The following is a 13,173-nucleotide window of genomic DNA, read 5'->3' as shown; positions in this document are numbered from 1 at the left end:
CTCATACGCAATAATCCTCTACCATAAAAGCCTTGGGCGTGCGGGCGTGCCGCCCGTGTCTTTTTCGCCCGTTCTGGGCATGCGCAAAGCGCATGCCCAGATCGGGCGAAAAAGATACGGCCGCCCAGAGACGGGCGGCCATGTTGGACCAGGCGGTGGCCGCGGCGGAGCGACTGGCTCCGATGGCGGCCGCCGCCGTTACGGCGAGAGGGCCGGGAGGAGCAGAAGTGGCGGGCCAAGGAGAAGCGGCCACCGCCAACGGCAGGAGGAGAGTGTGGCCGAGGCGGCGGCGGAGCCGCGGCCTCGGCCAAAGGTAGTTGTGGCCGCGGCGGGGCGACTGGCCCCGTTGGCGGCGGCTGCGACGCCACCGAGAGTGCGGGTGAGGCGGTGGCGGGGCGACTAGCCCCGATGGCGGCCGCGGCCTCAGCAAGAGGTGGCAGTAGCTGCCGTGGCCGAACAGGAAAGGACTTGGCCCGCTTGCGGCCGCACTTGGGGGGCGGGGCCGTAAATAAATCTCTTTTCCCCTTAAGGCTAGCGCCCGTTATTACAACGGGCTAAAAATTACTAGTCATTCATAATCAACTCTGTTGTGGCCAGTCCTTAATAGGAAAATTCAGCCCTGCACATTGCAATGTTGTTAATATAACTGGCAGGCATAGCAAGCGCCACTCCAACACACACTCCTGGTTCTCCTTGTCCGTGCACACATACTTTGTTGTCTAGGGTCACAGGGTCACATGCCATGATATTTAGAAGCCTACCCATATGGAGTGTGTGTATCTGTGTGAGATTCTCAAGACTGGGCGTGTTTCAGAACCACAGTGAAGTCTGCGAGGAGCATTTTTGGCAATGAGGGGAAAAACAGACACAGTTCGGGTTCTAGAGGAGCCTGGACTTTCTCATTTTCCCTCTTTCTCTCTGACAACATACAACTTTTGCATGCTCCAATGTTCTTTGATAACTGCCCCCCCCTTAACTGAACATTGTATCTGGTTGCACATTTTAAAAAACATATTGTGAGAATAAAAATGAATAATAGAAAGAGCAGATCACAGAGGGGAGGGTGCCTGGAGGAGGCTTCCCTTGCCCAGGTGCTGTCTGTCTGCTTCTGGTCTCCTCCAGGCAGCTTCTGAAATCCCAGCATTGCCCCCTGTGTTACCTACGGACCCATAGTTGAAAGAAGAGTGATGGGTCTGCAGGAGATGACAGGAGGTGCCTCCGTGTACTGGAACAGCCACTTGGAAGCTGTAGGCTCCCAGCGGCATGCGTGGGGGGGGGGGCACTGTGTGAAACAGGATGCTGGACTAGATGGGCCTTGGGCCTGATCCAGCAGAACTGTTCTGATGTTCTTACTGGGTGCAGAGGGGCAAATCGGGCTGCCAGGGTGAGCTGAAACCCCCTGTGAAAATTCCAGGGAGTAGTGGCAGTGAGGTCACTTTAAATGGTGCAGCCTGGAAATGCTTTGACTAACAAGCAGAAGGTTGCCGGTTCGAATACCCGCTAGTATTGGGCAGCAGCGATACAGGAAGATGCTGAAAGGCATCATCTCACACGGTGCGGAGAGGAGGCAATGGTACACCCCTCCTGTATTCTGCCAAGGACAACCACGGGGCTCTGTGGGCGCCAGGAGTCTAAATCGACACCAGGCACACTTGACCTTTATGGGGGCGAGGAGCAAGTGGGTCGCGCTGGAAGCAGTGAGGAGGACGAGCCACTATTAAAATCCCTCCCAACTCTAGTCTCTCTCGCTGCAGCCTTCCTGGGCGCACTTCCCATCCTCCGCCCTTTCCCTGCCTTCCCTCACCCGTCTCTGGGAGCAGAAGACAACAGACGGCATCTTCCTTTTGCGGCTGCCAGAGGGGGACTGCTTTCCCCCAAACTACTGTGCATTCCTTCCCTGCAGCTGCTCGTGTTTTGAAAGTGCAATTCCCCCCTCCCTCCAGAGGTGGAGCCTACCTTGAAGTGCAAGCAGGTACCAAAATCCAGAGCAGTGCATGTTGGGACATGTAGTTCGTTGCATGAGCGGATCGATCGTTGTAGTCACTCACGGAACTACGTGTCCCCAAATTCACTGCTCCGGATTTCAGTGTGTGCAGCTTTTCATGCTAGGCTACAGCTATGCTGGGCTGGGCAGGCACCCCTTGTGATTTCCTGTTGGATCCGCTTTAGGGTTGCCTAGCTGGGAATGCTGCTGCATGGACTAAAATCCGGAGCTGCTGCCTGAAGCCCGTTCAAGGAGGAAGTGAAGCTCTCGCGGCGTGGCGTGGGGTGCAACTTCTCAACCCTTGCGGGGTGAGGGCGAACTGCTGAGTGAGTCCCGCCCTGTGTTTGGAGGGAGGGAACCCGGATGGGACCCGGGGAGGGCTGGTGGGAAATACCAAGTGGTCAAGGAATGGGGGGGGGGGGCGCAGCAGGAGGGGAGAGAACAAAGTGGGGCTCGGCGTAGAGGAGCAAATTTGAGCTCTGTTGAGGTAGACCTGGGAAGAACCTTGAACTCCCCACCCCTGTCCCTTTCACCCCATCGGAAGATGCTCTGTGTTGCTCACCCCTCTCATATTCCCCAGTTTGGGGCAGAGAGGCGGGGTTCTTCCCTCTTCTCAGTAGCCAGGAGCTCCCCTGGGTTGACTCAGTTCTTCTTCAAGCTATTTTCATGTGCCCTAAGAGGCAGCTGAAGAATATTGAAGAAGTTGCCTTCTGAGTCAAAGCTCTGGTTCATCTAGCTCAGGATTGTCTATTTGGGACTTGGCCAAAGGAACCACTGACAAGTGGAGGAGTAAAGGAGGGAGAGGTCTGGACTAGGAGTGTTGGAGAGGAAAGAGAGTGGAGCAAATGCAGCTGTGGGGTGAGGGGGCTGAAAGAAAGCCCAGAAGAGGAGGAAGGCTTGGGAGTTCTTGGAGTTCAACCAAAGAAATGGAGGCTGCATTGCACTGAAGGCTTTGTTCTCTGCCCCCCCCCCCTCACTTTCTTTCTCTACTTTCTCTTTGACTCCTGGCATTTGTCTCTTTTTTGTACAAATAGAAAAAGGTCCAAGAGGTGGAATCTGGCTGTCAGAAACCTTCAGCCTAACAGACTGACTGAAGATGGGAAGGAAAACTTTTGCTGGCCTCTATGCAGGAAATGGCCCTGATGCCACCCAGGCTGTGAGCAGTGGAGGATTCTGGGAAAGGACCACACAGAAGATCTTGAGCGAAGGCTACCTGAGCCCAGATGTACAATGCCAGCGCTTCAGGCAGTTCTGCTACCAGGATGCCAAGGGGCCCCGAGAGATTTGCAGCCAGCTGCATAATCTTTGCTGTCAGTGGCTGATGCCAGAAAGACACACGAAAAATCAGATCCTGGACCTGGTGGTCCTGGAGCAGTTCCTGACGACCCTACCCCCGAAGATGGAGAGCTGGGTCAGGGAATGTGGAGCAGAGACCAGTTCGCAGGCGGTGGCCCTGGCAGAAGGTTTCCTTCTGAGCCAGGCAGAGGAGGAGAAGCAGCAGGAAAAGCAACAGGTGGGAGAGTGGTTCATCCTGGGCGTTGCAACAGGCCTAGAATGTGAGCCAGGTGATCCTGGAGGAAGCCACTAGTTGTCCAAAAAGGCAACTGGAGAATCCCTCGAGGAGCTGACTCTCCCAGCCGACTCCTCCTCAGGCCTTGTTCTACACCATTCCCCATCCTAATCTCTTCCTCTCCCTGTCCCCTGTCTGGGATCTCTTTCAGATTCCAGGACCATTGTCTGAAGCATCTCCTGATTTCTCTGTGGCAGAGAGGGCTCCATTGGATGCCAAGCAGGGGCCGCTATCCAGGTGGACTTCACAGGAAGTTGGCCGAGCTGCCACCTGGCTGGGTAAGGAGCGATGGGTCAGACATCCTTTCGATCTCCCTCTTGCTCAAATGTCATCAAAATACATGTTGAGTCCATTTGAAGAGGATGCTGCCTTCTAGCCCCTTGCAAATTTTATGTAAAGTGTTTCAGGATTTATATATCCGCACCTGTATCTGCAGAGACTCTGCGGAGACACATTTTATTGCATGGAGCTTAGAAATAAACGTGTACAAAAACAGAAAACGTGCATAAACAATGAATCATTATTGGAAATCATCAATTCTCCAGGCTGGCATCTTTCCCAACAGTCTCCCTTTCCTGATGACAGCCTGGGGTGGGCCAGTGTTCCCAACAGCTCTCAAGTTTAAAAAGACATAACAACAAACACTATTTAAAATACACTGCTTAAAACAATATAAAAACCATTTTAAAACAATTCAAATCCATATAAAACCAATTAAAATATTTAAAAACAATCTAAAACCTTGGAGGACCAGGCCAAACAAATAAGTTTTTAGGGCTCTCTTAAAGGTCAACAGCGAGCCTAAACTGTGGATATCTGCCAGGAGTGCATTCCATAGGCCAGGAACAGCTACAGAGAAGGCCTGGCTCTGAGTCACCATCAGATGTACGGGTGGTATCTGGAGACGGAGCTCTCCAGATGACCTCAACGTGTGATGGGGATCATACAGAAGAAGGCGCTCTCTAAGATAGCCAGCCATTCATGGCTTTAAAGGTAAAAGCCATGTATTTTGCACTTTGTATTTTCTCCGGAAACATATTGATAGCCAATGCAACTGTTTTAAAACAGGCATAATATGGTCTCTCTAGGTTACCCCAGAGCCAGTCTGACTGCCGCATTTTGAACTAACTGAAGTTTCCGAACTATGTACAAAGGCAGCCCCACGTAGAGCGCATTGCAATAGTTGAGCCTGGAGGTTACCCACTGATGCACCACTGTTTTGAGACTGTTCTCTTCAAGAGATGGATGCAGCTGTCGAATCAGCCAAAGTTGATAGAAAGCGCTCCTGGCCATAATCTCCACCTCAGATTCTAGGGAACTTAGCCTGGAACTAAGAGCACTCCCAAGCTGCGTACCTGTTCCTTCTGGGGGAGTGTAACCCTGTCAAGCACGGAAAGATCTAACTCATCCCTTAAATTCCAATCCCCTATAATGGGCACCTCCATCTTGCTTGGTTTCAGCTTCAATTTGTTATTCCTCATCCAGTCCATGCCTGTACGCAGGCTTTTAGGAAGTGAATGCCATTCACTCCCTAGATTATTGGGGCAGATAAGTGTGTATGATCTGTGTAGATTCCTGCCCCCCAAGTTGGAGGATTTGGCCTGCGGGAAAGAGACCTTCCACACACTCCTGACCCTCTGAAATGCACTTCTGTGCCTTCATCAAAAGTTTTTGTCATGTCTGTATGGGTTTTCTGTAGTGCTGCTCTCAATGGAGCTCATGCAGAGGTTGAGGCCAGGAGCGTCCCCAGAGAGGAGATCTGGTTTGGACAGATGAGAGGCAAGGTTGTTCCATTGTGTGACTCGCTGCTCCAGAAAAGGCATTTGCCTGCCTTTTCTGGAAGGGGAACACCTGGAATTAACACCTGGAATTACGCATCTTTGCTTGAAGAAAATCATCGAGGAAGGGAACATCCCCTACAATTCTCCCCTCAACTCTCCCCTGTCCTCATTCTCCTTTCATCGCGCGCCCTTTTTCCTGCCAGATGTACATAATGGAGGGAGGCCATCTAACTCCTAGCCCTGCTTTCATGCTTCCCATAGTATTTGTTTTGGCTGTGTGCGTGCAGGCGGAACACTTTTCTCCAGTCTCTCCCACAGTTTAAAAATATATAATGGCAGTTTTCAACTCAAAACTGTCATGTGCATCAAAATCCTTATTTTGAATTGTGCATCAAGCCAACATGAAGACTCTCTCTCTCTCTCTTTCTCTCTCTCTCTCTCTCTCTCTCTCTCCCCCCCTCTCTCTGTTGTCTCTGTTTCATTCACCAACATCTTTCCATCACTCTTGTATGATTCGCAGGTTCTAGAATGACTTGTCCAATGGATTCTCGGCCATCTCTTCCTGCTGGTGGAGCAGAAGAGGCTTCAGTGCAACCAGATCAAGTAGGGAAGGGATTATTGGGGGCGGGGGGAGGACAGGGAATGAACAGATCACCTTTGTCTGCTCCATGTGCCCCTGGGTGTGAAACCATCTCTTTTTCCTTTGGCCTCTGTCAAAACTACTGCTGTGAGGGCTGTGAAGGCTTTAATCTGCCTAACTGGGCAAGGAAAAACCTTTGAAACGGTTGGCATTCAGATATTTAACAGGAGGACAGAGATTGGCTTCTTTGTCCCAGGATCGTATGTGTTCCTGTGGCAGCTCTTGGTGACTCTATTGTGTCTTTTCCTCTCGTAACCATTGGAGCGCCTTCCCCCACCATTATTATTTTTTGCTATGTAAATTGTTACCCCTCATCCAGCCCATTACTACCTCTAGGAATTGACAGAGGGAGGGTGACTCTTTTGACTCTCTTGGAGACCTTTGATACTATCAAACATAGTATCCTTCTGGAATGTCTGAGGGAGATGGGAATGAGAGGCACTGTTTTGCAGTGGTTCCACTCCGGCAGATTCCAGATGGTGTCCCTTGGAGACTGTTGTTCTTTCAAACATGAAGGGCTCCATACTGTCTCCAATGCTCTTTAACATCTACATGAAACCATTGGAAGAGGCAATCAGGAGATTTGGTGCAGGGTTATCAATATGCTGATGACACTCAAATATATTTATCTATGTCACCTTCATCAAGCAAAGGCATAAGCTCCCTAAAGGTGAATCCATTGTGATTCCATAATAGCCCTCAGAGCTTTTGGATAGGGTAGTATAGCAATGTAATAAATACATAATAATTAAAAAAAATGCTTGCCTGGAGGCAGCAGTAATGGGCTGGATGAGGTCAACAAACTGAGACTGAATCCAGATAAGATGGAGGTTCTTATTGTGTGGGGTAGGGACTCCGAATACAGTTTTGATCTGCCAGTTCTGGATGGGGTACACACTTCCCCAGAAAGAACAGGTACACAGTCTGGGGATGCTTTTGCATCCAGGCCTCACCCTGGTGTCTCAGGTTGAGACGGTGGCCAGCGGTGTTTTGTAACAGCTTTGGCTGATACCAGGGGCGTATCTAGGGTAGGGCAGGCAGGGCACGTGCCCTGGGTGCCACTTAAAGGGGGGGCGCAAATTCTTAATTTTTTTTTTTAATGGCTGCTGAAAACAAAATGGCCACTGCACATGCTCAAATGGCCTCTGTGAGGCCCTAGGCCATGCCAGGCCTCACAGAGGCCATTTGAGCATGCACAGTGGCCATTTTGTTTTCAGCAGCCATTAAAATTTTTTTTTCTTTTAAATGGCCACAGCACATGCTCAGATGGTCTCTGTGAGGCCCTAGAGGCCAGTGGTGGGAGGGGTAACCTTTGCAGATTCCTCCCTCCCACGGCCTATAGGAAGCGTCCCGAAGGGGCTAAAGGTTAAAAAAATTAATTTAATATAGTATAAGTCACTGTACACATATTCAGTTTGGCACTATGTACAGAGAATCAGGGCTTCTGAATACAGAGCTGAAGCTTATGAGCTAGGATTATATTCATTTGCTCTTACTTTGCTTCTTGTGATAAGTGAGTTAAATGTGGTGTCTTAACAATATGCCTATTAATGGTGAGTTTGTCTTTGAATCAGTGTGAAATCCTTAGTATTAAGGCCCACTGGGAGTTTCTTGCTCCCTTTCTCTCATTTTAACTGTCTTTCTGAAATACTAAAATATATTCCAAGCAGTGACACAGTTTACTCTGCATATCCTTTCATTATTTTCAGAGTATCTGGGAAGAGTCAAATTCTCCATTTATTTTTAAAACTTGTGTAATATTGATGCTACAATGCATAGTAGAGAATTAGACAGGCACTTCTGTTTAGTTTTCCAAGTACACCTCCACATAGTATTTGGGTATTTCATGAGCCCCAGCATACTGAAATTTGTAGTTTTCCAGCATTTTTTGGTCTGGCTACGTCCACTGCTAAATAGTTTTTGAAATTTTAAAAGATTAACGAGCTTGATTTATATTTTTCAGCTGATATAATAATAACGTTATCTAAGAGATGGGTGTCAGAAGCTTCAACAGGGGGCGCAATTTCAGTGCTTGCCCTAGGTGCTATTTTCCCTAGATACGCCTCTGGCTGATACGCCAGCTGTGTCAGTTTCTTGAGCTAAATGACTTCAAAATTATAGTACATATGCTCTAGACTTAACTACTGCAATGCCCTCTATGTGGGGCTGCCTTTGCACGTAGTCTGGAAACTGCATTTGGTACAGAAGGTGGCAGGTGCTGCGGTCATCTCGAAGAGAACATATTATTCCTATATTAAAAGAGAACATATTACTCCCATATTAAAAGGAACACTGGTTACTAATAAGTTTCCAGGCAAAATGGAAGGTGCTGGTTATAACCTATAAGGCTCTAAACAGCTTAAGTCCAGGGTATTTAAGAACGTCACCTTCACAGTGAGCTCTGTCACTCATTATGATCATGTGTAGAGGTTCGTCAGCAGTTGCCACCAGCTTGTCTGGTGTGGCCTTCTCTGTTGCTGCTTCAAGCCTCTGGAATGCACTCCTTCCTGCAATAACCTCCCCTGATAACTTAAAAAGTCTCTAAAGACACATTCCCACCCCTCAAGCATTTTAACTAGACTCCGGTTTTAAATTTGTGTTAAGGGTTTTAACTCTTTTTATGTTTGTTTGTTTATTTATACATTTTATATCCCGCTCTTCCTCCAAGGAGCCCAGAGCAGTGTACTACATACTTGAGTTTCTCTTTCACAACAACCCTGTGAAGTAGGTTAGGGTGAGAGAGAAGTGACTGGCCCAGAGTCACCCAGCAGGTATCAAGGCTGAATGGGGATTTGAACTAGGGTCTCCCCGGTCCTCGTCCAGCACTCTAACCACTACACCATGCTGGCTCCTTTTGTTGTTGACCATCTAGAGACAGAAGTTTGGGGCGGGGTACAAATTGTGAAAAGTAGTATATTCTTCTTCACCAAGAGCCCCACCGCCTGTTAAGATCATCTGGGGAGGTTCCTCTGCGGTTGCTGCCAACTTGTTTGGTGGCTACTCGGGAACGGGCCTTCTCCGTTGCTGACCCTGGGCTTTGGAATGCGCTCCCTGTTGAAATAAGAGCCTCCTCATCTCTGGCAACATTTAAAAAGGCACTGAGGACACATTTATTCGCCCAGGCTTTTAATTAGATTTATGGTTTTAAAAGTTTAATGTTGGTTTTAAAGTATTTTAATGTTAACAATTGTAATGTTTAAATGATTTTAATAGTTTGATTTTAATTGTTTTGTTTTTTTATTTTGATGTAAACCACGCTGAGCCATTTTTGGAAGGGCTGTATATAAATCAAATAAATAAATAATAATAAATATCTAAATATAATTAATGACCCTGCAGCGGAATCATTCCTGCCCTTCTCTTAACAGCTTATATTAACTACCCATTTGGATTGTGCTGGGAAAGGAAAGGACCCTTGAATGTTGTGTGCTGGAGGAAATGTTTCTTTCTTCTTCCAGGGTCCGGTGACCTTTGAGGAGGTGACCGTGGATTTCACGGAGAAGGAGTGGGCTCTGCTGGATCCGGACCAAAGAGCCCTGCACAGGGCAGTCATGGAGGAGAATTATGAGAATGTGTCCTCTCTGGGTAAGGGTCCCTCTTTTTCGTTTAAGGGGAGACTGGAAGACGAAAAGAGAGATGGGTCTGGTTTGCTGAAGTTGATGAGAGCATGGTGCAGATAATTGGGTTCAGTTCAAATGTGGGCCAGAGAATCAGTGTGCTATTTCAGTTTTAAAGATCTTGAAGAACTGGGACCAGATACTCTTCAGCGATGAAGCTCATTGGGTGGCTTTGTACCTGCCAGGAGGTCTAGGACCAACCAACGGAAGTACTTTTTCACACAACGCGTGATTCACTTGTGGAACTCTCTGCCACAAGATGTGGTGACAGCCAACAACCTGGAAGGATTTAAGAAGGATGCTGGACTAGATGGGCCTTGGGCCTGATCCAGCAGGGCTGTTCTTATAGGAACCTAGGAAGCTGTGTCTGGGAGCTTTCTATTAGCTTCACACAGATGAAGCATACCACTGAGTAGAAGTCCTCTCCTGTGCTGGCCATCTGAGCCAGTCACCAGCATTCATCGGTGGCAGGCATTCTCCTTGGCTCTGGGCCAACTGATAAGAGCTGTTTGGATGGCAGTTTTGACCATTGTTTTGGCAAATAGGGTCTGTAGAGAATTAAAGCCTTTGTCTCAGAGCAAACCCACGTGAGGGAAAGAAATGCTGAAGCATCCCTGCTAAGCTTTCTGGCGAGGCTTCTCTTAAAACTCTTCTGTATTATCAGTAGGTTCAAGGCTGCTGCTGCTGCCACCACCCCTTGGTCTATAGAAATTCTCTGGGCTTGGGGTGGGATAATTCAGGGGAAAAACTTCCTTTAATTTGATTATTGGATAAGTACAGAAATGCAAGCCTACACGTGGTGAGAAAACTGATAGCTGCTGAATGTCTGAGGACGTGCTTGCACCAGAGAATTTCCCCTTCTGTCTCCCCCGCCCTTCCTGAGTTAAAAACCAACTCGGAGAGGATTGTAAAAAGAAAAGAACTAAAGAAAACAGTTTTATTCAATTACTACAGATTGATTCTGCCGGAGGCTTCTAGCTTTCTTAGATACAGTTAAAGTTTCTCAGTAGGATTACAAAAGAAGGTTGTATTAATGCATGTTTAAATGTTTATAGAGTCTTTTTCAACATCCTAGGTAGAATGGGCATAGGCTAGTGTTAATTATTTTAATTACATGGCAGGTAATCAATACTAGAGCAGTATCAGGGATATACAAAGCACACACCAAAGAAACAGAAATTATAACGCAAAGTCTGACTAAACAAACCTTTCCCTAGACTAAACTTCCAGAAGCCAAAGCCCAGGCTTCCTTTTCTTGAACTCACCAAACTCCTGTTGAGAATTCAAGCTTCCTGCCATCCTAGCTTTCCAGGACCTGCAGAGTCAATTTCCTGCAGCCATCCTTCATTGCCACATGTCCCCCGCTAACACTCTTCTTCCTGCCAACAGCTCTTTAGATCCCACCCACCTGGCGTGTGGCAGCTCTCACGAGAGCAGCTGCCTGGGAGAGAGTGATGGGATGGGAGACAATGGCGGTGGTGGCAAACTGGCCTGGCCGTTGCCCGGCCCAGAGGAGGAGGCAGCTGGCAGGCCTGGCCCTGGGCCAGAGGAGGCGGCGGCGGCAGGCCAGCCTGGCCCGGCCGCAAGAAGGAGGTGGTGGTGGCAGGCTGTCCTGGCCCTGAGGCGGCAACAGGCAGGGTGGAGTAGCCAGGCATGCTGGTGGGGTGTGTGGAGAAGAGCAGCGGTGGCTGTGCCAGCCGGAGGTGAAGAGGAGGCCATAGGCAGCAGCGGGCCGGCCTGGCCCGGCCACTGAAAGAGGCAGCGGTGGGACAACCTGGACCAGGCAACCTCCGGGAGGAGATGGCGGGCTGGCCTGGCCCTGGCTCAGCCGGAGGAGGCAGTAGCGGGCTGGGCTGGCCCTGGCCCAGCCGCCGGTTGGCTGGAGGAGGCAGTGGAGGACCAGCCTGGCCCGGCCACTTGGAGGGGGAGGCCGTAGGCAGCGGCGGGCTGGCCTGGCCCTGGTCCGGCCTCCAGAGGAGGCAGCTATGGGCTGACCCGGGGCTGTGGCTGGGACTGCTGGAGGCACAGATGCTCTGTACCCAGCCCAGCTGTATATATAATAATAATAATAATAATAATAATAATAATAATAATAATGAGTTGAAGAGTAGGAGGGACCAAGTGTGACTGATGCTCTGGCATGGAGTAGCTGCCATGGGTAGACCTGCCCCCCTGCCTAGCCCAGACGATTACTCAGACATTTATGTAGTGTGTGACAATAACAACAACGTTGTTCTTTATTATTTAGATATGTATTAAAATTGTTTTTATTTATTTTAGATTCATGTTCGGTTATTATTATTTAGATATGTGTAAAAGTTCGTTCTAATCTGCTTGTTTTTCTCTTTATTATTTATTCGATTTTTATACCGCCCTTCCAAAATGGCTCAGGGTGGTTTACAATTAAAAACAGAAACCATTAAAACCAATAACAATTAAAACAGAAATATAAATATTAACACCAATTTAAAAACATCTTTAAAACAATTAAAACCCTGAAAACCAGGTTAGCATTACTAATTACAAAACTAATTAAAAACCCTGAAAGACCAGGCCAAACAGATGGGTTTTAAGGGCTCTCTTGAAGGTCAGTAAGGAAATAAGATTGTGAGTTTCTGCTGGGAGTGCATTCCACAGCCCGGGAACAGCTACAGAGAAGGCTCGCCACTGAGTCGCCACCAAACGAACCGGTGGTAACTGGAGACGGACCTCCTCAGATGACCTTCACGTCCAGTGGGGATCATGTAAAAGAAGGCACTCTCTAAGATATCTCGGACCCAAGCCATTCAGGGGTTTAAAGGTAATAACCAGCAGTTTGTATTTTGCCCGGTAATATATCAGCATCCTGATCTATATATATTTCAGTCTCTCCGGGTTGCCCCAGAGACCAAACTGGCTGCCGCATTCTAAACTAACTGAAGTTTCCGGACTATGTACAAAGGCAGCCCCATGTAGAGCGCATTGCAATAATCAAGCTGGGAGGTTACCAGCCGATGCACCACTGTTTTGAGGTCATCCGAGGAATGGGCGCAGCTGTTGAATCAGCCGAAGTTTATAGAAAGCACTCCTGACCATGGCCTCCACCTGATATACCAGGGAGAGGCCTGGGTCCAGGAGTACTCTCAAGCTACGTACCTGCACCTTCTGGGGGAGTGTAACCCCATCCAGCACAGGAAGATCTAACTCACCCCTCAGATTCTGAGCCCCCACAATGAGCACCCCTGTCTTTCTTGGATTCAGCTTCAATTTGTATTCCTCATCCAGCCCATTACTGCATGTAGGCAGGCATTTAGAGAATGAGTGCTATTTCCTGAAGATGAAAAGAAGTAGATTTGGGTGTCATCAGCATACTGATAACACCCAGCACCAAACCTCCTGATGACCTCACCCAGCAGTTTCATGTAGATGTTAAAAACAGCCAGTGTGGTGTAGTGGTTAGAGTTCTGGACTAGGACTGGGGAGACCTGAGTTCAAATCCCCATTCAGCCATGATACTAGCTGGGTGACTCTGGGCCAGTCACTTCTCTCTCAGCCTAACCTACTTCACAGGGTTGTTGTGAGGAGAAACTTAAGTATGTAGT

At 48.5% G+C, this 13,173-nt stretch overlaps 1 protein-coding gene and 1 pseudogene across 1 annotated transcript; both read left to right on the top strand.

Moving 5' to 3' along the window:
- LOC128347572 (zinc finger protein 850-like) overlaps positions 1-13,173 on the top strand; it is a 75,683-nt pseudogene that overhangs the window by 52,098 nt on the left and 10,412 nt on the right.
- On the top strand, positions 1,989-4,018 carry LOC128347560 (zinc finger and SCAN domain-containing protein 23-like). The gene is made up of 3 exons (XM_053302519.1): positions 1,989-2,310; positions 3,019-3,497; positions 3,706-4,018. Exons 2-3 carry the CDS (start codon positions 3,081-3,083, stop codon positions 3,928-3,930), a joined length of 642 nt encoding a protein of 213 aa, XP_053158494.1. The 5' UTR covers positions 1,989-2,310; positions 3,019-3,080; the 3' UTR covers positions 3,931-4,018.

Source organism: Hemicordylus capensis, chromosome 2 (assembly GCF_027244095.1).
Source record: "Hemicordylus capensis ecotype Gifberg chromosome 2, rHemCap1.1.pri, whole genome shotgun sequence".
NCBI classification, from domain to species: domain Eukaryota; kingdom Metazoa; phylum Chordata; class Lepidosauria; order Squamata; family Cordylidae; genus Hemicordylus; species Hemicordylus capensis.
Note: the sequence above shows the minus strand (reverse complement) of the source record. Positions and strands in the feature narration are given on the sequence as shown.

Bases quoted from the DNA above. Each gene is read 5' to 3' on its own strand.
- LOC128347560 (XM_053302519.1), top strand. From the start codon at position 3,081: ATGGGAAGGAAAACTTTTGCTGGCCTCTATGCAGGAAATGGCCCTGAT. The intron at 3,498-3,705 runs GTGGGAGAGTGG...GATCTCTTTCAG, and splicing joins AGCAGCAGGAAAAGCAACAG to ATTCCAGGACCATTGTCTGA.